Source organism: Oryctolagus cuniculus, chromosome 2, assembly GCF_964237555.1.
Source record: "Oryctolagus cuniculus chromosome 2, mOryCun1.1, whole genome shotgun sequence".
Taxonomy (NCBI): Eukaryota; Metazoa; Chordata; class Mammalia; order Lagomorpha; family Leporidae; genus Oryctolagus; species Oryctolagus cuniculus.
In genome coordinates, this window is record NC_091433.1 from 90,048,825 (window position 1) to 90,075,004 (window position 26,180).

The 26,180-nt window shown below is 37.1% G+C and overlaps 1 protein-coding gene across 3 annotated transcripts in view; it reads left to right on the forward strand.

Moving 5' to 3' along the window:
• LOC103352159 (disintegrin and metalloproteinase domain-containing protein 5) overlaps window positions 1-26,180 on the forward strand; it is a 127,139-nt gene that overhangs the window by 22,786 nt on the left and 78,173 nt on the right. For 2 of the 3 annotated variants that reach the window (XM_051832399.2, XM_070069668.1), the window contains exons 6-11: window positions 719-893; window positions 1,739-1,804; window positions 13,976-14,047; window positions 14,220-14,386; window positions 16,293-16,374; window positions 24,603-24,739. In XM_051832399.2, coding sequence (XP_051688359.2) covers window positions 719-893; window positions 1,739-1,804; window positions 13,976-14,047; window positions 14,220-14,386; window positions 16,293-16,374; window positions 24,603-24,739 — 699 coding nt within the window. The remainder of the gene's footprint in view (window positions 1-718; window positions 894-1,738; window positions 1,805-13,975; window positions 14,048-14,219; window positions 14,387-16,292; window positions 16,375-24,602; window positions 24,740-26,180) is intronic. The other variant, XM_051832400.2, reaches the window with a different exon arrangement.

Genomic DNA, 26,180 nt, shown 5'->3' on the forward strand with positions numbered 1-26,180 from the left:
ATTTCATCCATGCACAAAAATGACTTAGGATATTAAGTGTCAGAAGAGAGTTAGGTACATCAAAGAGAGGGAACATAAGACTCTGAAGAGCATACGTAGATTTTATAGACTGGTTCCAAAAAATATGTACATTGGGAATATGTACATTAAATAAGCTTAACTTATTTGAGCAGACTGTTGTATCTATGATTTCTTTAAAATAACATATAAAGGAACAGGCATTTGGCCTAGCAGTTTCTTAACTGGGCCCTACATCAGAGTTCTTGGGCTTGAGTCATGGTTCCAACTTTTTAACTTCCTGCTAATGCAGACCCTGGGAGGCAGCAGTTAGGGCTCAAGTATTTGGGTTGCTGCCATCCACATGGGAGACCTGGATTAAATCCCGACTCCTGGTTTCAGCATAGAAAAACCCCAGCCACTCCAAGCATTTCGAGAATGAATCAGCAATGGGAGGTTCCTCTGTCTGTCTTTCTCTATAAATACCTGCTTTTTCCCCCATTACAAGAAGCCATCATAATGAAAATATTCATAATTTAAAACAATATGAATTCTGCATATAGTGGTCTATGTCTGGAGTAGATAAAAGAGCAAAGAGATAACATAGGGAAACTAGAGAGATTTTGAGTATTAAAAAATGTCTAGTCAGTATTTCTGATTCGAATATTAGATTATAGTTTTTGGTAGAATCTCAGTCTTCAAATAATATTTTAAAATCCAGGGGAACAGTGCAGTTTAAAAATATCTCATATGGAATTGAACCAATGGAGGCTGTATCAGGATTTGCACATATGATTTATGAAGAGAAAACTGACCCCAGTGTTATTCATCTGGTGGAAAATGACACTCATGGTTGGCTTTATGCTTCATGGAATGAAGTCAGAAAATATCCAGAAGTAAGTGTTGACTCTTTTATTTTATCTGATCCAATAAACTTTTTGAACTAAAAATATTTTCTGGGCCAGGTTTTGTTAGTGACTTGTAAATCTTAAATTATTTTATACTTTCATAAGGCCCTCTGTGTCAAATGACTAGAGAATGCTTTTGTTCATTGTTATACTTGTCATTAGTTGAAAGTTTAGGAAAGACTTAGGTAGTTAATCTTGGAAACAGCAAGATGTAAATTTAAAATTAAAAGAAACAAACTATTTTCACATTAGTGTTTTTTATATGATTCACAGTGTTATTTTTCCTAGATCAGACAAATTAAATATCATATCATCTGGATGTCTTAATTTTTTGTCTTAGGAGAATTCAAAAACAAATAATTTCAGTGGCTTTACACAAAGTATAAATGAAGCCCAATGATAAATTTTTCCTCTAAAAAATCTTGCAAACTGTCATAACTAACACCTACTTGACTCCATTTTTCTAAGTTGCATCATTTGCCAAAAGTAGCTTCCTATACTGGGGAGCAGGAAGTCTGTCCAATGGCAGAATTTTATGAGGCTAAGAAGAGCAAACGTTTGCTCTATAAACACATGACTTCAACTTCAAGTATTGCAAAAGTAAAGGAAATCTTGGTGTTTATAAACCTTTGGAAGTCTAGTTGAAAATTCACACCAGCCAGAGCATTTTTGTACTGCAGTGTTCAGCCCAGTACCTAAATTGTGTATTTGGAAACAGCCTCATCATATAATCAGTAATAACACCACATCTTTCAGTTTATCTCTGAATTTAACTTCGTTTGGAGGTAAATTTTAATGAATACTTCAGGACTCATTTTGTGTCTCTTTTCCAGAGCACTGACTTTTCCAAGCTATTGCATCGAAATATTGAAATATACATTGTTGTGGAAAAAAATCTGGTATGTCATATTTTGTGTACTATTGTTTTAAAATTATTTAACATTTCTCTCTAGCTTGATTTCGATGATGTAATGAAAATTTTCTACTGTCTTATTTTGCATTTGAAATTGTGTGTGCTTAAAAATTATGTATGAAACAAGTTTCTGTCAAGTTGTTTTGTATATATGATCTCTAATTGCTCTTGGAAAGTTAAGTATCTTCATTTCCTAAACCTTCCAGAAGCATGAAAAGCTAAGTGTTCCACAGACCGACAGACTACAATGCCCTAAAACTCTTAATTTCTGCTCACAATAATAATAGTTAATTGCTTTAGCAACATTGGAATTGCAAGCTACAAATCACATATGCCATTCTTTCAAGCAAAGGGAGAAAACAAATACTTGTTTCCTTTTAGTTTGCAATAAATGAAATGGGAAAAAATAAAATTCTTGCATGAGAATTGACTCTCACATTTCATACTTTAGATCTCATATGGATTTAGGCTTTGAATATGTATTAACATATGTTGTTGGGATTTTAATCCACGAGGCTGTGTCGGTTCTGGTTGGTAAGAAGTGAAGGCATTCAATGACAACAAATAGTATTTCTTCCTGGAGGAGTGCATCTAAAAGCAGGACTCTTAGCATTTCTGGAGGTTAGTGTCACACCAGTGAACTCACAGTCCAAAAGGAAATAAACCATCACAAACAAGGTTTAGCAAAACAAAACAAAACAAAACAAAAATACATTGAGCTAAAAAAAATTAGGTATTACAATTTTAGCATCTTGGTGATAGAATAAAATAAGCCTTCCCTCCACCCCCAAAGGAATTTGTTGATTCTAGAAGAGGTGAATATAAGGAAAGAAAGCTGAGCTAAATGCTGGCAGGAGCAATAAAAATGGAATTTCATAGCTCACTGATGAGCTGCCAGTATTTTAACTTAAGTTGATCTAGCACAAGGCCCACACATACCCTGAGACCACATACTTTAAATTTTTTTTTTTATTTTTTGACAGGCAGAGTTAGACAGAGAGAAAGAGACAGAGATATAGACAGTGAGAGATAGACAAAGAGAAAGGCCTTGCTTCTTTTGGTTCACACCCCTAATGGCCGCCACGGCCACACTGTGCCGATCCGAAGCCAGGAGCCAGGTGCAGGGACCCAAGCACTTGGGCCATCCTCCACTGCACTCCCGGGCCACAGCAGAGAGCTGGACAGGAAGAGGAGCAACTGGGACAGAATCCAGTGCCCCAACCAGGATTAGAACCCGGGTTTCCGGCGCCGCAGGTGGAGGATTAGCCAAGTGAGCCATGGCGCCAGTGGAGATAATGTACTTCTGACAATGACCCTCATACAGCCTAGCAAGAAGTTTGCCGGGGAAGTTCCACTTTGTAAATATGGCCCACTGGTCAGGAATTACTCCATTTTTCTTGAATGTAGGATCATAGGGTAGCTCTATTTTTAGTTTTTGGAAGAACTTCCATACTGTTCTCCACAATGTCTGCATTAATTTGCATTTTCACCAACAGTGTGCAAAGGTTCCATTTTTTCCACATCCTTGCCAGCGCTTCTTATTTCTTGTGTTTATGATAATAGCCAGTCTAACTGGAGAGAAGTGGTACTTACTGTGCTTTCCACTTGGATTTCCCTGATGATTAGTGATGGTGCTCATTTTTTCATGTAACAGTCAGAAATTTGTACATCTTTCTTTAAGAAATATCTTAAAGGTTTACTGCCATTTTCAGCTCATGACAAGAGCCTAGGGTGATTACTGATGCCATAAACAAGAGTGTCAATTTGTTAAGTCAACTACAGGAGTCACTGTGCACTTACTCCTCATGTAGGATCTTTGTCCTTAGTGTGCTGTACATTGAGATTTAATGCTATAACTAGTACTCAAACAGTATTTTTCACTTTATGTCTCTGTGTGGGAGCAAACTGTTGAAATCTTTACTTAATGTGTGCTAAACTGATCTTCTGTATATAAAGAGAATCGAAAATGAATCAGGATGTGAATGGAAGGGGAGAGGGAGTGGGAAAGGGGAGGGTTGCGGGTGGGAGGGACATTATGGGGGGGAAGCCATTGTAATCCATAAGCTGTACTTTGGAAATTTATATTCATTAAATAAAAATTTAAAAAAAATAAATAAAAATAAAATAAAATAAAAAGATTTACTGCCATTTTAAAATTGAATGATGATTATGATGATGATGGTTTTGCCATTGATTTGTTTAAGTACCCATTAATTCTGGTTATTAATCACTTGTCAAATACATATTTTGAGGGGTTGGCATTGTGGCATAGTAGATAAAACCATTGCCTGCAATCTAGGCATCCTATGTGGGTGCCAGTTTGTACCCCAGACGCTCCACACCCTATCCAGTTCCTTTCTATGGCCTGGGAAAGCCGCAGAAGATGGCCCCAAGTATTTGGGTCCCTGCCACACATGTGGGAGACTCAAAGTCCCTAACTCTTGGCTTTGGAATGGCTTAGGCTTGGCTGTTGCAGTCATCTAGGGAGTGAACAAGCAAATGGAAGATTCTCTCTCTGTTTCTCCTTTACCATCTCTCTCTCTCTCTTTCTCTCTCTCTCTCTCTCCCTTTCTCTCTCCTTCCCTCTCCATCTTTCCTTCTCTCTGTAACTCTGACTTCCAAATAAATATATTATATAATAATATATTACAGTATCTGTTGCTGTGCAGAGTTCAAAGTTTAGTTTGAAGAAATTTGTCTATTTTTTCCAGTGCAGAACTAAGTAGCACCTTCTGCTGCTATAATTTTTGACAGTTTTAAGCATTTTACAGAAATTAAATTATGTAGCATTTTTAACATGTTTAGCTAGTGTAATGTCCATGTATAAAGTGAGATAATATGTCCTTTTTTAAAGGCTGCATTATATCCCATTGTATGTACAGCATATATCTTTATTCTTCTGTCAACAGATATTTTTATTGAGCTCTTGATTATTGTCAAGTTGTGAATAATGTTGCAATCATTGTGGAAATCTCTTTGAGATTCTGCTTTGAATTCTTTTGGACATAGGCCTCATTGAGGAATTGATGGAGCGTGTGGTAATTCTATTTTTAATTTGTAAAGGAATGCAGTACTGCTTTTCATAACTGCTGCAAGAGTTTTTATTCTCCCCAGCAGTACACACGGCTCCAGTTTCTCTGCATCCTCAACTACAATTGCTATTTTTTAAAAAAATGTATCTACTCTGATATCCATGAGATAATATCTCATTGTGGTATATCTTTACATTTTCTTAGTCTTGCATTTCTTTTAATGTTAATAATGTTTTCATATGATTGTTGGCTATTTGTATGTTTTTTTGAGAATTTACTATACAATTCCTTGACCATTCTTTAATTTGTCTTCATGTTGTTGAACTGTAGAAGTTTCTTACATATTCTGGATATTAACCTCTTATCAAAAATTATTTACAGATATGAAGCTGCTTCAAATATGTCATCGAACATGGAACTTATAGATGTTTATTTCAGTGCAGTATGCAATTCCATGCCCTTTTGAAGTATTCTTCCTTAGGTTGCTTTTTTTTTTTTTTTTTGCTCTTTGATTAAGTCTTTTGATGTAATAGGTTCAATATATTTTTGTTTGTGTTGCTTGTTATTCTCGTGTCACATCCAAGGAATAATACATACATACAATGTCCTGCAGCTTTTCCACTGGTATTTTTTCTAGGAGTTTTATAGGTTTAGGTCTTTTGTTTAGGTCACTAATCCATTTTGAGTTAATTTTGTACTTGTTGTAAGATAAGAGTCCTAACGTTATTCCTTTGCATGTGGATATCTACTTTCCCTACCATGATTTGTTGAAAAGATTTCTTTTCTTCTGTAGTCAAAGATCATACAGGCAAGCATTTATTTTTAAATTTTCCATTCTGATCTATTGGTCTATATGTCTGTCATTGTGCCAGTACCAAACTGTCTTAATTAATGTTGCTTTGTTGTACATTTTGAAATCAGAACGTGTCCATCTTTGTTCTTCAGGATTATTTTGGATATTCTAAGTGCCTTAACGTTCCATTTGCATTTGGAATTTATTTTTCTATTTGTGCAAAAATGCCATTAATATTTTCATAAGCATCATATTAAATATGTGAACTACTTTGGGAAGTGTGGACATTTTAATGGCATTAAATCTTCCATCCATAAGCATGGGATGTGTCTTCATATCCTATATGGGATGCCAGCTCACTGGCATTTACTCTTTATGTTACAACATCCTGGGATACAGTTATCTTGCCCACCCCTGCAGTTTGGTTTAGTATAGATAGAACTGTCACCACGCTTTCAACCAACTGGAAGTTTTGAGGACTACTCAAGCCTTTTGTGAGCACCGTCTCTTGGATTTGTTGTGTATCTCTTAGTTAAGAGGTCTATGTCTACACAGGAGCTCCTTGTGTCTGCCTTGCTGCCTTCTCTGGTACTGTAACAAGCCTTAATGCTGGAGCTCCGTTGCATGGTATAGCAGATTGTGGTGCTTGATCAGGGCACATTGACTGCTTTTGTTCTCAGCAGCTCCCAACCCGGCGCACTCTTCCTTTTGATGCTTAAGTTCACATGCGGCAGAATCCAGACCGTTAGGTAGCACTCTCAGTAATCATAATATTGATTACGCATTCCAGTATTCTTTTCCCCTCCCTAAGTAGGTGGTAGGAATTGAGAGTTTATTCCTGGTTTGGTTACTCTCTGGTAAGGGGAGATGCTCTGGAAAGTGTCATCATCATTTTTTAACAGAGCTTTGATATGGTTCACTTCATGCTGGCCTCATACAAACTTTTTTAATTGGTTTCTGAATTTTTAAAAATATGCCGTGGCTGTTAAGCAATGTGTTTAAAACTAGATATGCTAGAGGTGATGTTTTTGGTAAACAGGAGGGGTTTGTGTTTGCTGAGTTCCTTTTATTTCTTTTAATCTTTCCTAGGTTGCACTACTGTATTGGATTAACTAGCTGTTGGTTCATGGGTTAAATCAGTGCTTCCCAAGGGAAGGTGGGTTTAAGGCTTCCTGGGACACAACCTTGCTGAGGTCACTTTACTTTAACCATTTTGAAGTGGCATTAATTACAAATTATGTGCAACCACCACCTCCATACTTCTATAGTCTCCAGAACATTTTCATGATCACATCTGTGCCAATTAAATTATAATTCCCTTCCTCCCTCCTCCCAGCCCCTGGAAACCACCACTCTATTTTCTGTCCCGATGATTGCATACTCTAGGTATCTCATATAAGGGTAAACAAACAATATGTGTCCTTTCGTGTGTGGCCTGTTTTGTTAGTATAATATCTTCAAAATTTGTAAACATTACAGTGTATATCAGAAATGCATTGATTTTAAGGTTGAACAATATGTCATTGTATGTATATGCCATGCTTTGTCAATTCATCAGCTAATGGGTATTTTCTTTTACTACTTTTGCTTTTGTAAATAGTGCTGCTGTGACCACTGGTCTACGTATATTTGTTTAAGGCTCTGCTTTCAATTATTTAAGTGTATACCTTAAAGTGACATGTTATGGTAATTCTCTGTTTAAGTTTTTGAAGACCTGGCATACTGTTTTTTTTTTTTTTTTACAGTGACTTCTCTATTTTACATCCCCATTAGTAAGACACGGATTCCAAATTTTCACGTCCTCACCAACAATTTTCTTATTTTCTATTTTTTTGCTTGCTTGTTTTAAATAATACTCATCCTAATGGATAGAAATGATATCTTACTGTAGTTTCAAGTTCCTAGATGAATAGTGGTGTTGGGGGTTTCTTTTCATGTACTTACTGGCCATTTATGTATCTTCTTGGGAGTAATGTCTCTTAAAATCCTTTGCCATCATTTTATTGTGTTATTTTTGTTGTTTGAATTATGCATTGGGTGGTTTTCTTCTTGTGTGTGCATTCCGTACAAAGAGGCTTCAAAAATATCATGGAAAAATTGAATTAAGATATAAGGTTATTTTAGTGTAAACATTTTTGAAATCTATGCATCTTTTTTCAAAATGCACATTTCCATGAACTTTTTGAAGACCCATTGTTTGAAGGTACGTTCCGTGGGTTGTCATTTAACACTTCTGATGGTGTCCTTTGATGCATAAGAGTTTCCAGTTTTGATGTGGGCTGTGTATCAAATTATAATTTATTCGATTACCAGTAGTCACACTCATGAGTTCTTTTCAGAGCAGACATCTTAACTCTGGAAGACAAGCCCAGCTGCTATACTCCAACTGTCTTGAAGTGCTAGGAAACCTTTTATATGATAAGAATGTCTACTAAGAACAAGCAAATATTTCAAAGGTAGCAACAAAGTGGTAGTAGTCACACCTTTGATCTAAGGCTATTTCTTATATTGAGCTATTTCTAGGAGTAAGGATTTATCCTGGAAGCTGAACAGTTTTTCCTTCATCATCTCTCTGTTTCTTACCATTTTCAGATAGGATAAGCTAATTGACATTTCCAACCCTCTGACACTCAATCGTTTGATCAAAGTTAATAAATTGTCTACATTTTTTTAATCATCCAAATTTCCCAATTGTTCTGTCACTAAATTCAACATGTCACTATTGGTTTCCAAGCCAGTATCAAGTTCCATATGCTTTTTTTATCCTCTGATAATATGTTGCTCGCCATTTTTCCATTTTTTTTAAAGCAACTCCTTTGATGCATCTAAGACCTTGGGTTACTTTCTTGCCTGAGACCAGTCACACATATTTGAAGTTCTTGTTATTGTAGCATCCCACTTCTAAGTGCAAATTTCTGAATATAATGCTCCGTAAAGACTCATCACACAGAAAAAAGCTAAATGCAATAATCTTGCTAGCCATTTCTTATTGTCTTGGCTTGGCTGCAAACTTTGCTGGTCTCTACTAGGCTCATACATGCACCTGAAAAGTGTGTTTTTGAATTTTGAAGTTAGGTAAATATCAGATAGGGCCATTGAGCTTCATATCTTCTGTCATTAGGTTTGCCTGGCCTTCTTTGAAGGCAGAGGCTGCAGAGATTCCCCAGTATTAAGAGAGAGAAAAATCCACAGCCCCCACACTTGTTAACCTTTGTTATTCCCCATTAGTCAAAGTAAACATAACATCCAACCCACAGTTAAAGAGGGGAAAGACTGCCTAACTCATGTAAGGAAGAGTTGCAAGCTCACTTTCGAGGGTGTGATAAAGGGAGAGAAAACACTTATGGCCATTGATTATCTACTACCACTTAAGAAGAGTACTAGAGAAACAGAAACACATTTCATAATGATAAAAGGCACATTTCAGCAGGAACATATAATAATTGGCAAAAATTTGAAATCGTAGAAATATATGAGTGTACTTCAAAAAGATCTCAGAAATAAGACAAGTTTAGGGGCAGACATTTGACCTAGAAGTTAGGCCAACATTTAGGATTCCCTATGCCCACATTGGATTACCTGTGATTGATTCCTGGGAATGGGTCCTGATTCAGCTTCCTACTAATCACACCCCAGCAGGACATGGCTTATGTAATCAACCCATGGGAAATATCTAGATTGACTTCCTGGCTTCCAGCTATTTATTTATTTGAAAGGCAAAGTGTGTGTGTGTGTGTGTGTGTGTGTGTGAGAGAGAGAGAGAGAGAGAGAGAGAGAGATTTTCCATCAGCTGATTTACTTCCTAAACAGCCACAATAGCCAGGTCTTGGCCAGACTTAATTAGGATCCAGTTACTCATCTTGATCTTCCATGTGGGTAACAGGGGCCCAGGTGCTTGGGCCATCCCCTCCTTCTTTGCCAGGTTCATCAGCAGGGAGATGAATCAGAAGCAGAGGCAGCCAGGATTAGAACCAGCACTGTGATGTGGTATGCCAGCATCCACAAGAGGTAGCTTAACCCACTGTACCACCACATTGGCCCCCTTTCTTTGATTTTTGAGGTTGGGTAAATATCAGATATAGCCACTGAGCTTCATATCTTTTTTTCCCAGAAGATTTAACTGGATTTCTCCTCTCTTTCTCTTTTTCTCTTTCTCTCCCATCAATTTGCCTGTTAATGTGATATTAATACAAATAGAACAGATTCCATGTAGTTCATAGATACAATTCTCAGAATATACTGTTAGTTCCCTTCCCTCTCCCCCACTTTCTTTCTTCTCTTTCTTTTCATCTCTTTCTGTGTATAATTTTTGAGATAGATATTTTAAATTTACAGTATTTCAAGTTTATATTGGTGCAAACAGTTCTGAACTCATATATAGGAGGGGGTCTGCAAAAATTCATGAAAAGTATGTGTTAGGAAAAAATTATTTGTGGGTCTCAAAACTGTTTTGCACCAAAATAACCATCGTTTAATTCTGTGTCCAAAAGCTTTTTGAAGTATCTTCATATAAAACAAATTTTCCAGAATTTGAAGAACAAATATATTTATTCATAATCAAATTGATATGTTTTACCATAGCTATGTCAGGTAAGTCCAAATAAAATCAGAAATATAGTATATTTTAACAGCATCACCAGTACATGTGACTTAATAAAAGAAAAATAATGCAATTCATATTTATTATAAACACACAAGTAGTAGCTATCGATATTAACCACAAATTATGACAACAAATATAAAAATATTGTGCATGGTATATATATATTTTTTTGACAGGCAGAGTGGACAGTGAGAGAGAGAGAGACAGAGAGAAAGGTCTTCCTTTGCCATTGGTTCACACTCCAATGGCTGCCGCGGCCAGCGTGCTGCAGCCAGCACACCGCGCTGATCCGATGGCAGGAGCCAGTTGCTTCTCCTGGTCTCCCATGGGGTGCAGGGCCCAAGCACTTGAGCCATCCTCCACTGCACTCCCAGGCCACAGCAGAGAGCTGGCCTGGAAGAGGGGCAACCGGGACAGAATCCGGCGCCCCGACCGGGACTAGAACCCGGAGTGCTGGCACCGCTAGGCGGAGGATTAGCCTAGTGAGCCGCGGCACCTGCCATGGTATATATTTCTTTACTACCATTAATTTATGCTTGAAAATCTTTAAAAAAAAACGATAAAGTCTCCATTGCCTGAAAGTTAAAATTCTTAATAAATCATTAGCAGAAAATATTAACTTCACTTATAAAATTAAGTACATGTACTCGTATTTTTAAAAAGAAAGAAAACATTGAAAATTCATGAAAATCACTTGTTCCAAGGTTTTAGAACAAGAAAGCAAGTTTAACTGAAAGACCTATTATGAGTTGTTAGCTCTTGCAGCCTGGCCTGCCTTAGTTGTAGCAGGTATTTGGAGAGTGAACCAGCAAATGGGGGAATCTCTCTCTGTGTATCTCTGTGTATGTCTCTCTGTCTTTCAAATAAATAAAATAAATAATAAAATTGAAATAAATAAAGAGGCATACCTTACAAATAGAGACAAAAGAGAAATCATTCCCAGTGCAAATTTGCTTTATTGGAAAATTAATAAGATTGTGAAGTATATAGTAAGATTTATCAAGAAAAAAATCAAAAATCCTGGCATATAAAATTGAGAAAATTAATACATATCTCAGAGTTTAAAAAGAGTGTTAGGACTTATTATAAACATTTCTTTTGGTAAAGAACTTTAAGATTCAGAGATCATGGGATAATTCCTTGAAAATTACAAGTTCAGAGTCAGAAGCAAGATGACAGTTAAGCTAGATGCTCTGACAACACATCACTTTGAACAGCTATCCAAGTTACCTTCACAAGTACTAAGGAAACCAGGTGAGAACCCATAGTGCCTCATGTTAGAACAATAAGAAGAAAAGAGACCTCGAAGTAAACTGGAATGAATAAGCTACCTGTCTCATTGATCCCCAAGCTCCAAGTACTTCAGCATGGAGAGAGACACTTTCTCAGGGAAAAGAGAGTAAAGTGAAGTCCAGTGTCAAGCCTACTGTGTTAAACTTCAGATTCTCTCCCCTAAGTCTCATCTTGCATATTGAGTGTGTATGCTTTGGCCAGACAGCCTGCGCAACCTCTCCACCAACCTCTGGGCCAACCTTCTACTGTTTTCCTAAGCCATAGCAGAGAGCTACATCAGACGTGGCCACAACTTCAGCCCCTAGTTTTTTTTTATTTTATTTTATTTTTTATTTTATTTTATAAAGTTATACAGATTTCATATATACATATTTTGGAACATGGTGATTCTTCCCGCTCTACCATTCCTGCCAATGCTCCAATCTTTATTCCTCCTTCCTCTCCCATTCCCACTCTTAATTTTTACAAAGATCTATTTTCAATATATTTAATGATGATTAAGTTAACCATACACTAAGTAAAAGAGTTCAACAAATAGTATGAAGAAAAAAAAAAAAACACTATTCCTCAGCATAGAGACAAGGGATGGAAACAATCACCAAATCTCAAAATGTCCATTTCACTCTAATACATTACATTTCAGATACTCTATTATATTCTCTCAGAACAGGGAAAACATATGATACCAATCTTTTGGTTCACTAAGTATAATGGTTTCCAGTTGCATCCATCTTGTTGCAAAAGGCAGGATTTCATTTTTTTTACAGCTGAGTAATACTCCATATTGTGTATATATACCTTAATTTCTTTATCCAGACAACTGTTGATGAACACCTAAGTTGATTCCATATCTCAGCTATCATGAATTGTGTTCCAATGAACATGGGGGTAAGGTAACTTTTTCACATGCAGATTTCTTTTGGTTTGGCTAAATTCCCAGGAGTGGGGTGGCTGGATCATATGGTAGGTCTACATTCAGTTTTTTAAGTGTAATGAGCATTCATAATTCTCCGCTCTTGATTTCTGAAAACATGCTTTAGTAAAAATTAACCTGGACTTGGAGAAACTGGAGTAGAAAAACTCCAAGGTGCAACTGAAAAATCTCGCTCTGCTACAAAGCAAGAAAATATTCAATGCCTGATGTTGGCATATAAAATGGATGCAGGAGTTGAATTGAAAATGTGGCCACTTGCAAATTTGGTACATTTCGAGCATTACTATATTAAAAACTACAATTGAACTTTTATATAACATGGTAAATTAATAAACATAGAAGAAATAAGAGAATTAGAAAGCATCAATCATCAATTGACGTCTACAATATGTTGATTTTTCTGAGGGACATCAGTGGATCCAAAAACACTGGAAAGGTTGCTGGGAAATAGCGTATCCATACAGTTTCAAAATACCATTCCAGAGAAGTCTAACTTACTTCAAGATGAAAACAGATGACTTTTTAGTAAAGAAACTTGGAAAATACCCTATTAACCAAAAGATCAAACTTAAAATTATCATAAATGTGACAAGATAACAAATATAAAGATTTAACACATTAATGTTAATTAATTTAACACATTATATCAATAGCTCAAAAAGTAAAAATCATTATCACCTTGTTACAATTTAAAAAGACTTTTGATGAAAATTCCTTTCTGTTGTAATTAAGCTTTAGCAAAGAGGAATTCTTATGTTTCCTCAACATAATCTAGAATGATCATCTTAAACTGAATACCACTGAACTGAGGTTTTCCACTGAAAAATAGGAGCAAGATTCACATAACTCATATCACTACTGCTATATAATACTTTACTAGAAATTCTAACCATTAGATTTAAGCAGAGCTTATTGAAAAAAGAAGAAATGAAAATATATGTTTTTTCTTTAATTTTTTATTTTTTTGGAAAGGCAGAGTTGGACAGTGAGAGAGAGAGAGACAGAGAGAAAGGTCTTCCTTTTTCCATTGGTTCACCTCCACAAGTGGCCGCTATGACTGGTGCGTTGCAGCCGGCATACTGCTCCGATACGAAGCCAGGAGCCAGGTGCTTCCTCTTGGTCTTCCATGTGGGTGCTGGGCCCAAGGACCTGGGCCATCCTCCACTGCACTCCCTGGCCACAGCAGAGAGCTGGAATGGAAGAGGAGCAACTGGGACTAGAACCAGGGGTGCCGGCACCCCAGGCAGAGGATTAGCCTAGTGAGCCATGGTGCTGGCCAAAAATATATGTTAATGTCTGACATCAAATGATGTGTACTGTAAATTGATGCATTAAATCAAATTTTACTAAATATTTTTATCAAATCATCATTTATATATCAATGAATGGATTTCAGTTGGATTGTAGTTCTATGGCTATTTTAAGACATAGCACATTATACATGTATAATGATTTGATGTATTATATCCACTAGTTTTTTAAAAAAAAATTGTCTTTTTCAGTTTAATTACATTGGCTCTGACACAAAAACTGTAACACAGAGGATTATTCAGATAATTGGCCTTGCTAACACTGTAAGTTTTTTAAAACTTTTGAAATTTATTTTATAAAGATACAGATAACATGAATTGCTATATATACTATTTGCCATACTGTTAAAGAATTTCCATAACCAAAATATTATGATAAATACATCCATAATCATCAAATTTACCCAAAATTTAATAATGTATCTCTTTGTTTTAGATGCTTACCCCATTAAAATTGACTCTTGTAATAACTGCCATTGAAATCTGGTCAAATAAAAACAGAATTCCTACAACAGAAGAACCTTACCTTACATTATATCGGTTTTTAGAGTGGAAAAGGAAACATCTTGAATTTCGATCACATGATTTTGCATTCTTATTCAGGTAAGTGTAGTATTCTGTATTTTATAACATTAAATGAATAACCAAGTATGACAATGTTATTTATGAAAATTAAACATTTATTCCATTTAGATAGATTTTTTTTAATTTTTTTTTTATTTATTTGAGAGGTAAAGTTACAGACAGTGAGAGGGAGAGACAGAGAGAAAGGTCTTCCTTCTGTTGGTTCACTCCCAAAATGGCCACAATGGCTGGAGCTGCACCAATCCAAAGCCAGGAGCCAGGAGTTTCTTCTGGGTCTCCCACGTGGGTGCAGGGTCCCAAGCACTTGGGCCATCCTCCACTGCTTTCCCAGGCCATAGCAGAGAGCTGGATTGAAAGAGGAGCAGCTGGGACTAAAACTGGCACCCACATGGGATGCTGGCGCTGTAGGTGGAGGATTAACCTACTGCTCCACGTTGCCGGCCCCGATAGACAGATTTTTTTAAAAAATATGACAGATACTATGGGATGTGAAGAAAATTTAAGCTAGAGTTCTTGCCTTCAAGGAGATCATGTGAAGCAAGACTTTAAAAAAGTTGTATCAAAGAGCATAAAATTAACAAGAGATCTGATGCACAACAGTGTGTTGAAAGTCATTAACCTTGTAACGTATGCTTAAACTTTGGTGAGTGTGCATTATTTGTACCTACTCCAAAATAACACAGTAACTACAAAAACCCAAAAGAACTATAAAAATTTAGTGTGTGTACATTATCTGTATGTACTTCAAAATAGCATAGTAACTACAAATGACACAAAATAACCATAAACATATTGAAGAGATTTACTTTTTCAGTCTATTTTTATTTTTTAAAACATATATATTGGGGGAGAAAACAAATTTCATGTATTTCATATATACAGTTTTTTTTAATATATTTTTTTTAATTTTTATTTATTTATTTTTTTGACAGGCAGAGTGGACAGTGAGAGAGAGAGAGACAGAGAGAAAGGTCTTCTTTTGCCGTTGGTTCACCCTCCAATGGCCGCCGCGGCCGGCGCACCGCGCTGATCCGATGGCAGGAGCCAGGAGCCAGGTGCTTTTCCTGGTCTCCCATGGGGTGCAGGGCCCAAGCACCTGGGCCATCCTCCACTGCACTCCCTGGCCACAGAAGAGAGCTGGCCTGGAAGAGGGGCAACCGGGACAGAATCCGGCACCCCAACCAGGACTAGAACCCAGTGTGCCGGCGCCGCAAGGTGGAGGATTAGCCTAGTGAGCCACGGCGCCGGCCCATATATACAGTTTTAAGAGCATAAAGATACTCCCATCCTACCCACCCTCCTCCTCCTTTTTCTTCTTTCCTTTTAATTTTTGCAAAGGCATACTTTCAATTTACTTTGTAATTACAAGCTTAACCCTAAATAAAGAATTCAAATAGTTTATTAATGACACTTTTTAAATTTGTTTTGTCATAAATCGTATTACCTATTATCTTCAAGTTCCTTGTATATCTTTGTTTTCTGGAAAAAATAAAATTATTAAAGGGTCATTCTGTCTGGAATATTAATCTTAGTTAGAATACATATTAATTAATTCTGTCTGGAATATTAATCTTAGTTAGAATACATATTAATCTTAGTTAATACATGAATAAGGAGGTAACAGAAATAAAGTTTGCAAGACAGTGAATGTGGAGGGAACCAGGGAAATTTTAACCATTAGTGCAATGACATTTTGAATAATAATTAGATGTCATCCTTATTATATTTATTGAATTCATTATTGACATATTGAAATATTGTCACTGAAGTTTTGCATTGAGAAAATGTGTTTAAATAGTACAACTCAAAGTACCATGGTGCCTGGAAAACAATAATTGTCCCATAATGTCACCTATTATGAAAATTGTGATCATTGGTAGTACTGCTTGGAATGCAGTTATGAGAAAACATATTTTTTTTTTAGCTTCAAGAAACAGCCTATGCTTCTAGGAGCCTCGCTTCCAGAAAAAATATGTAATAAGGATTTTGCAGCAGGAGTTGCTGTGGTATGTCATTATTATCAAGTTTTCTCTAAGTATTTTCATGTTTCAAATTTCCTAAATATTTTAAAGAATAAACAAATAGATAAACCAGTTTAGTAATTGTGTGTCACTGATTTGCAGCTTAAACTATTTTGTTGCTTTAAAAATGAGCACAGCATTTAAAAATTGAACTTACTATGATGCCATAAGCTTTTTTTTTATTAACATGCAGAGAACAGATTTTGTGTATTTCAAATACCTAATTCTAGGAATATATTGATACTTCCCTAGCTCTTTCCCTCCCTCTTCCTTCATTTTACTTTAATTTTTAATTTTTATAATAACTAACTTTCAATTTACTTTATAATCACAGGTTTAATAGTCCTTTAATTATGGTGTTCAACAAGGAAAATTAGAAAGTCCTCTGTTACACAGGAATATAGACAAGGACTGTAACAATAAAAAAATCATAAGTTGTTGATTTCATAATTATACATTGAGGGTTTTTTTGGTACACTATTTATTAATTACCACAAATCAGAGTAAAAATACAGTAGTTGTCCTTTGTGGATCTGGTTAGTTTCACTAAGCATAATAATCTCCAGTTGCATCCATTTTTTTGCAAAAAACAGGGTTTCATTCTTTTTATGGCTGAATAATAACCCATTATATGTGTATTCCACATTATCTTTTTCCAGTCATCAGTTGAGGGACATGTAAGTTGATTCCATATCTTTGTTATTTTGAACTGAGTTTCTATATATAATCATGGAGTTGCAGACCATTGTTTCATATACTGACTTCATTTTCTTTGGGTATGTTTCCTGGAATGGAATGACTCAGTAATATGGTTAATCTATTTTCAGATTTCTGAGGAATCTCCATACTATCTCTGTCTTCCATAGTGGTTTACTAGTTTATATCCCAACCACAATAGAGTACCTTTTCTTCCACATCCTCATCAGTGTTTCTTATTTTTTTTAATTTTGGGATGATAGCCATTCTAATTACATTAAAGTGAAATCTTATGGTGGTTTTTATTTGTATTTCTCCAGTAGCTAGTGAGTGTGAGCATTTTTCATATGTCTGTTAGCCTTTTGTGTTTCATCATTTGAAAAATGCTTGTTCATCTCTGTTGCTTAATTCTTTACTGAATTATTTGTTGTTAAATTTTGTGAGGACTTTATATATTCTGGATTTTAATCCTTTGTCATATGCATAATTTACCAGTATTTTCTCCTATTCTGCTGTTTGCATCTTCAGTTTGAGTATTTCTTTTGCAGTGCAGAAGCTTCTTAGTTTGATGCTGTCCCATTTGTCTATTTTTGCTGTAATTGCCTGTGCTTCTGGGTTCTTATCCAAGATGTGTTTACCTATGACAATCTCTTTCATTTTTTCCCCTATGTTTTCCTCTAGTAAATTGATGGTTTAGACACTTGATCCATTGTGAGTTCATTTTTATATGATATAAGGGAGACATCTTGTTTTATTCTTCTGCATACAGAGATCCAATTTTCCCAAACCATCTTTTAGAGAGATTATGCTTTCTCCAGGGAGCTATTTTATCTCTCATAGATTAATTGGTTGTAGATTCATGGATTAATTTATATAATTTCAGTTATGTTCATTTGATCCACAAGTCTATTTTTCTGCAAGTACCAGGCTGTTTTGGTTATTTTTTTAAATAATTATTTTATTTATTTGAAAGTCAGAGTTACAGAGAGAGGTAGATCCAGAGAGAGAGAGAGGTCTTCCATTCTGCTGATTCACTCCCCAGTTGACCACAATGGCCACAGCTGAGCTGATCTGAAGCCAGGAGCCAACAGCTTCTTCTGGGTCTCCCACGCAGGTGCAGGGGCCCAAGAAGTCGGGCCATCTTCTACTTTACCAGGCCATACCAGAGAGCTGGATTGAAACAGGTGCAGCCAGGGCTTGAACTGGCACCCATGTTGGATGCCAGCACTGCAGGCTGGGGCTTTAACCTGCTCTGCCACAGCACCAGTCCTGCTGTTTTGATTATGACTGGTCTGTAGTGTGCCTTAAAATTTTCTATTGTGATGCCTCTGGCTTTTTTGTTTGTTTGTTTGTTTATTTGTTTTAAAATTGCTTTAGCTATTCAGGAATCTCTTGTGCTTCCATATGAATTTCAGAATCATTTTTTCTGAATCTGAGAATAATGTTCTATGACATTTTGTTTGGGATTATATTCAAAATTAAATTTAGTAGTATGAACATTTTGATGACATTAATTCTTCCAATACATGATGATGGAATCTTGTTTCAATTTTTGTCTTATTCGGTAACTTTCCTTAATTTTTGTAATTTTCATTGTAGAGATCTTTGACATCCTTGGTTAAATTTATCCCAAGGCATTTAATGTTTTATAGCTGTTTTGAATGGTACTGATATTGAGTTCTTTCTCAGTCATGGCATTGTTGGTGTATCCAAATGCTATTTATTTTTGTGTATTGATTTTATAACCTCCAACATTTCCAAACTCTCTCATGAGTCCCAACAGACTCGTATTGGAGTTTGTTGGTTCTTTTACACAGATGATCATGTCATTTGAAAGCAGGGATTATTTGGCTTCCTCCTTTGTACTAGGTATCCCTTTGATATCTTTTTCTTACCTAAAGGCTTTGGCTAAAACTTCCAAACTACTCTGAAAAGTAATGGTGAGAGTGGTCACTCTTGTCTAGTTCCAAATGTCAGTGGAAATGCTTCCAGATTTTCCCAGTTCAAAATGATGGTGGCTGTGGGTTCATATATTGCCTTAATCGTATTGAGGTATATTCTTTCTACATCCACTTTGCTTAAAATTTTTATGCTGAAAGTTGTTCTATTTTATCAAATGCTTTCTCTGTATCTATATGGTTTGTATTCTTCAATATGTTAATATGGTGTATCATGTTTATGGATTTGCATGAATTGAACCAACTTTAGATCCATGGGATAAATTCCATCTGGTCTGGCTCGATTATCTTTTTGAAATGTTGTTGGATTTGATTAGCTAGTATTTTGTTGAGGATTTTTGTATCTAGGTTCATCAGGGCTGTTTGTTTATAGTTCTCTATATTTGTTGTGTCTTTTTCTGCTTTTGGAATTAAGGTGACACTTGTCTCATAGAAGGAGTTTGAGAGGATTCCCTCCCCTTCAATTGTTTTGTATAGTTTGAGAATAATTGGACTTAGTTTTTAAACATTTGATAGAATTTAGCAGTGAGCCATCCGGCCCTGGGCTTTACTCTGTTGGGCTGGTCTTTATTACTGATTCAGTCTCTGTCTTAGTTCTTAATCTATCTGCATTTTGCAGTTTTTGTGCCTCAATCTTGGTAAATTGTATCTCTATAGAAATCCATCCTTTCCCAACATACAGCTGTGGTAATAATACCTGATGATTATTTTTGTTTCTTTGGTATCCATTATAACATCTCTTTTTTCATCTCTGATTTTATTAGTATGGATCTTCTTCCTTTTGGTTACTTGGGTCAATTGTGTATCAGTTTTGTTTGTTTATTTAAAAAAAGTCTCTTCAGTGATCTTTTCTATTGCTTTTTTGCTTTCAATTTTGTTTATTTCCTCTCTAATTTTTCCCACTAATTTTGAGTTTTATTTGTTTTTATTTTTCTAGATCCCTGAGATGTATTGCTGGATCATTTATTTAATATCTTTCAAATGTCTTGATGTAGGCACTACTTGCTATAAATTTTCCTCCTAACACTGCTTTTGCTGTATCCCATAAGTTTTGTTACGTTGTGTTGTCATCTTCATTCAGTGCAGACTGTGGAGTTCTCCCTCAGACAAAACCCATCAGTGGTACATGGGCAGGAAGCAGCTTCCGCTTGCCTTGTTCTAGGAAGATGGCACTTACCCCACTGGTTGCCAGGCACTTTGGTGGAGGAAGTGGAGGTAACAAAGGTACCCTCCCTTCACAGAGCTAAGTAGACTTCCTCCCCACCATACCCTCCCACTTCTACAGGCCAGACTAGAGACATATACTTGGCTGCACGTTCCTCTTGCCTCACTCTGGGAAAATGGTGTCCCCACCAGCCACTGACCAAGGAGTTGCTGGTAGGTTCACGCCAGTTATTGTTTGCTGCTCAATGGAGTCTCTCCTGTTCTGTAGGCTTTCCACTGAAAACTCTCCTACTCTCCCCTGGGAACATGGTCCATACCTTGTTCATCTTGTATCTCCCCATGGTCAAAATCAGTCAGTATTTTCCCTATTTGGCCATCTTGGATTTTCTTACCATATTATTTTTTAAACCACTACATTCCCCACATTCTGTTTTAAGTTAACTGTTCTATCATTGCATAACATTTTAAAATGTATTAACCATAATTTTAAATGGTTTGGAAAAAAAAAAGCCGGCACCATGGCTCACTTGGTTAATCCTCCGCCTGCGGCACTGGCACCCAGGGTTCTAGTCCCGGTTGGGGTGCTGGGTACTAGTCAAGGTTGCTCCTCTTCTAGTCCAGCTCTCTGCTGTGGCCTGGGAGGGCAGTGGTGGATGGCCCAAGTGCTTGGGTCCCTGCACCTTCATGGGAGACTGGGAGGAAGTACCCGGCTCCTGGCTTTGGATTGGTGCAGCGCCAGCCATGGCAGCCATTAGGGGAGTGAACCAACAGAAGGAAGACCTTTCTCTCTCTCTCTCTCTCTCTCTCTAACTCTGCCTGGCAAAAAAATAAAAAAAAAATGGTTTGGGACACAGTGTGATTTTTCAATATATGTGGATATAGAATGTAATGATCAAATCAGAGTAATCAGATTTCCAGCACTGACACTATTTTATGAATGGAGCCCTGGAATATCTCTCCTCCACTTGCTCATGGAATATAGTGCAGGTTGTTGTGAGGTTACAGCTTGTAATATCAGGAAGTTATGCCTCCGATGTCTGATTTGGAACCTGTTATTCAAACTCGCTCTATCCACCTCTAACCTGTTAAGCTTCTTTTTTTTTTTTTTTTTTTTTTGACAGGCAGAGTGGACAGTGAGAGAGAGAGACAGAGAGAAAGGTCTTCCTTTGCCGTTGGTTCACCCTCCAATGGCCGCCGCGGCCGGCGCGCTGCGGCCGGCGCACCGCGCTGATCCGATGGCAGGAGCCAGGAGCCAGGTGCTTTTCCTGGTCTCCCATGGGGTGCAGGGCCCAAGCACCTGGGCCATCCTCCACTGCACTCCCTGGCCACAGCAGAGGGCTGGCCTGGAAGAGGGGCAACCGGGACAGAATCCGGCGCCCCGACCGGGACTAGAACCCGGTGTGCCGGCGCCGCTAGGCGGAGGATTAGCCTAGTGAGCCGCGGCGCCGGCCCTGTTAAGCTTCTTAAAGTCACATTTCTGTGTCCATATTTAGTTCCTTTATTTTCCACATGGAAGGGATAGAATGTGGAATTTATCCCTCCTTGTTTCAGTTTTTTGTTCACACACAAAATAGCCTCCAGTTTCATCCATTTTGCTGCAAATGACAGGTTTTAATTCTTTAGTTGTTGTTGTTGAAAAACATTTTATTGTGCATATTCATCTATTCTGTGTATTTTAATTATCCATTCATCTGAAAATAGACATTTTCTGTAATTACATATTTTGGCTGTTGTGAGTAATCAATCAGCATGTTGGAGCGAGGTATATCGTTGATAGAATGACTTCTTGTATTTTGAGTAGTAGAATTTGTGGACCCTACTTACATCGGATAAAAATAATTAAAAAAAAAACTGCAAAAGGAAACGAAGAAGGGCATTATATATTATTATAAAGGTTGATTCAGCAAGCAGATATAACAATCATAAATATTCATCCAGCACAAGCCTATTGAAATATACAAAGCAAATATTGTTTAGACCTAAAGAGAAGATGGACTCCAATACAATAATATTTGGGGACTTCACTCTCCTCAAAGGGTAAATCATCCAGAGAGAAAATCAATAGGGAATACTAGAGATTAACCACAATAGAGCAAAGGATTCTGATGGACATTTGGAATATTTTGTCAAGCAGCTATATAATATATATTCTACTCATCAGCACATGGAATATTTCCCAGGATGGACCATACATTCAACTACAAATAAAGCCTCAGTAATTTTTAAATGGAAATTATATCAATATCTTAATAGATCACAATGAAAGAAAACCAGAAATAACATTAAGAAAAACAGAAACATTGAAATAGAGCAACAATGCATAGTTGTGGTGATTCACTGAGGAAATTAAAAAAAGAAAGCCAGGATCTGGCATTGAGGCATAGTGGGTTAAGCTGCTGCCTTCAATATTGGTATTTCAGATGGGTGCCAATTGATGTCTCAGTTGGTCCACTTCCAATCCAGCTCCCTGTTAATGTGCTTGAGAAGGCAGGAGAGTATGGCACAAGTGCTTGGGCCTCAACCACCCAGGTAGAAGTTTCTGTCCCCAGCCTTCAGCTCAGCGTAATCCAGTCCATTGCAGTAATTTGGGGAGTGAACCAGCAAATGAAAGACCTCTCTCTCTCTCTTTCCCTTTCTCTCTTTCTGTCTCTCTCCCCCTTCCTCTCTCTCTGTAATTCTTTCAAATATATAAGTACATCTTTTACAAGAAAGGAAATCAAGTTGGAAGGGTCATCTTCTGATCTCAGTCACATGACTAATGGTAAAACTCTGGAAAATTTTTCCCAACCAATCTCAATTACATGGGCCTCTTCACTGGTCTACCTTACCCCATAGCAACTGACTTCCTAAGATAGAAAATCTAACAAGCTACTTATTTCATAACCTATTTAGGAAATGATAACCTTTACTTCTGCTACACCCAATTAATTATAAGCAAGTCAGTGAGCCTACCGACATTAAGTGAAATGGGATTACACAGGACATGGATACCAGGAGGCAAAGATCATTGTGACCCATTTTAGAAGCTGCTGACTCCTAAAGAACTATAGTATTGATTACTAATGTAAAATATTAACATTTTGTTTAAAATAATGCAAACAAGCAACATAAATGTGGCTTTAAATTGGCTACAATATCTGGTATAGCATTTTATTTACTTTATTTTTTTATTTGACAAGTAGAGTTACAGACAGTGAGATAGAGAGAGTCAGAGAAAAAGGTCTTCCTTCCATTGGTTCACTCCCCAAATGGCCACCACCGCCAGTGCTGCACCAATTGGAAGCCAGGAACCAGGTGCTTCCTCCCAGTCTCCCATGCGGGTGCAGGGGCCCAAGCACTTGGGCCATCTTCCACTGCCCTCCCAGGTCACAACAGAGAGCTGGACTGGAAAAGGAACAACCCGGACTAGAACCTGGGGCCCATATGGGATGCTAGAGCTGCAGGCGGAGAATTAACCAAGTGTTCCACAGCGCTGGCCCCGGTATAGCATTTTAAAATAAAATTTCTTATATTGACCTATTCATGGCTAATAAATCTAACATTAAAAAGTTTGTATATGGGGCTGGCGCTGTGGTGCGGTGGGTTAATGCCCTGGCCTGAAGCGCTGGCATCCCACATGGGAGCCGGTTCAAGACCCGCTGCTCCACTTCCAATCTAGCTCTCTGATATGGCCTGCGAAAGCAGTAGAATATGACCCAAGTCCTTGGGCCCCTGCACCCGCATGGGAGTCCTGGAAGAAGCCCCTGGCTCCTGGCTTGGATCAGCGCAGATCCAGCCTTTGTGGCCATCTGGGGAGTGAACCATCGATGGAAGACCTCTCTCTCTGTCTCCCTCTCTCTGTCTCTCTTTGTCTCTCTTTCTCTGCCTCTCCTCTCTCTCTGTAACTCTGACTTTAAAATAAATAAATATTTTAAAAAAAAGCTTGTATAAAATTCTACAGTGTATCCACATAGGTAGCAAAGATGTGTTAATAATTTTTTAAAGATTTATTTATATTTATTTGAAAAAAAAAGGGAGACAGAGAGAGAGAGAGAGAGAGAGGGAGAATTTTACATCCACTGATTCACTCCCCACTTGGTGGCAAAATCAGGAGCCAGGAGCTTCATCCGTGTCTCCCACATGGGTGCAGGACCCAGGGACTTGAGCCATCTTCTACTGCTTCTCCTAGGCACATTAGCAGGGAGCTGGATCACAAGTGGAGCAGCCAGGGTTTGAATCGGTGCCCATATAGAATGTCAGCATCACACGTGATGACTTTACTTGCTATACCATAATGCTGTCCCGAGCATTAACAAATTTTCAAAATGTGTTTTGTATGCTAATTTTGATTATAGTCACCATTGCTTTATTTTATAAACTGATCCTTATTTTTATTTTCTTTTTCTTTATATTTAGTATCCAGAGGGTTTCTCATTGGAGTCATATACTGTCATTATTGTGCAGCTGCTTGGCCTTAGTTTGGGATTAAATTATGACAGTGTTGACAGCTGCTATTGTTCAGGAGATGTTTGCACAATGATGCCAACAGCAATGTAAGATAATTTTCTCTGTTAAACGTGAATATGCCTTTTTCTATTTTTCCCCTTTTGGTGAGGGAGATATGTGATCAAATCATATGAATTTTGTAATTTTGGTGATTGTAAAATATTTATGTACTGAAAACTGTAAAACATTGGAAGACTCAAATAAAGGGAAAATAGTTCATGCTCATGGATTGAATGAATCAGTATCATAAAAATGTCTGCGGCCGGCGCTGCGGCTCACTAGGCTAATCCTCCGCCTAGCAGCGCTGGCACACCAGGTTCTAGTCCCGGTCGGGGCGCCGGATTCTGTCCCGGTTGCCCCTCTTCCAGGCCAGCCCTCTGCTGTGGCCAGGGAGTGCAGTGGAGGATGGCCCAGGTGCTTGGGCCCTGCACCCCATGGGAGACCAGGAAAAGCACCTGGCTCCTGGCTCCTGCCATCGGATCAGCGCGGTGCGCCAGCCACAGCGCGCCAGCCGCGGCGGCCATTGGAGGGTGAACCAATGGCAAAGGAAGACCTTTCTCTCTGTCTCTCTCTCTCACTGTCCACTCTGCCTGTCAAAAAAAAAAAAATGTCTGCAAAACCCAAAGCAATTTACAGGGTCAATAAATTCGTGTTAAAATTCTAATGTCATTTTTTCACAGAAATTGGAGAAAATCCTAAGATTTGCATTGTTACTTACAAACACTTGGGGAAAATGGAATTAAAGTAAGGTTTATTTTGGTGCCAAAACAAAACAAAATGAAACAAAACAAAACAAAAATCCATACAAATGAACGACTTTCAAAAGTAAATGGAAATGCATGTTATTTAAAAAAAAAAAAACTATGCACAGGTTTCAAAAACTTTTAGCAACAAAATAAATATATCTTTAATTTAATTTGATGAACTTTTTGAAGTACCCTTTGATAGTAATCAGAAAAGCAGGGTACTTGAAGGAAAACAAACATAAAGAAAAATATTAAAAATTTTTCTGTGTTTTTTTGTTGTTGTCTGAGTGATCTTTTAAATTACTGAAATTAAGTGTTGAATTTGCTAATACCACTGTACTATTTTCTATCTCTCCTTTGGCATATATCGGCATTTACTTTATATAATTTGGTGTTCTGATGTGAGTTATGTAAATATTTTAATTGTTACCTACTATTGCTGTATTGATCCTTTAATTTTACACAATGACCTTTTTTATCTCCTTTTAGTTTTTGAGTTAAAATTCATTTTTTCTGATACTCGTATAGGTATCCCTGTTCTTTTTTAGTTTCTCTTTTCAGAGAATATATAGGATGGTTCAATCTATATAGATCTATAAACATGATACATCACATAAGAAGAATGAAGAATAAAAATTCCATGAGCATTCAAATTTAATGTCACAATTTAAAACTCTTAGTTTTTTGTATCCCTTTACAAAATGTTGTAGTTATCATATTTTAAATAGCTTTTCCCTTTAGT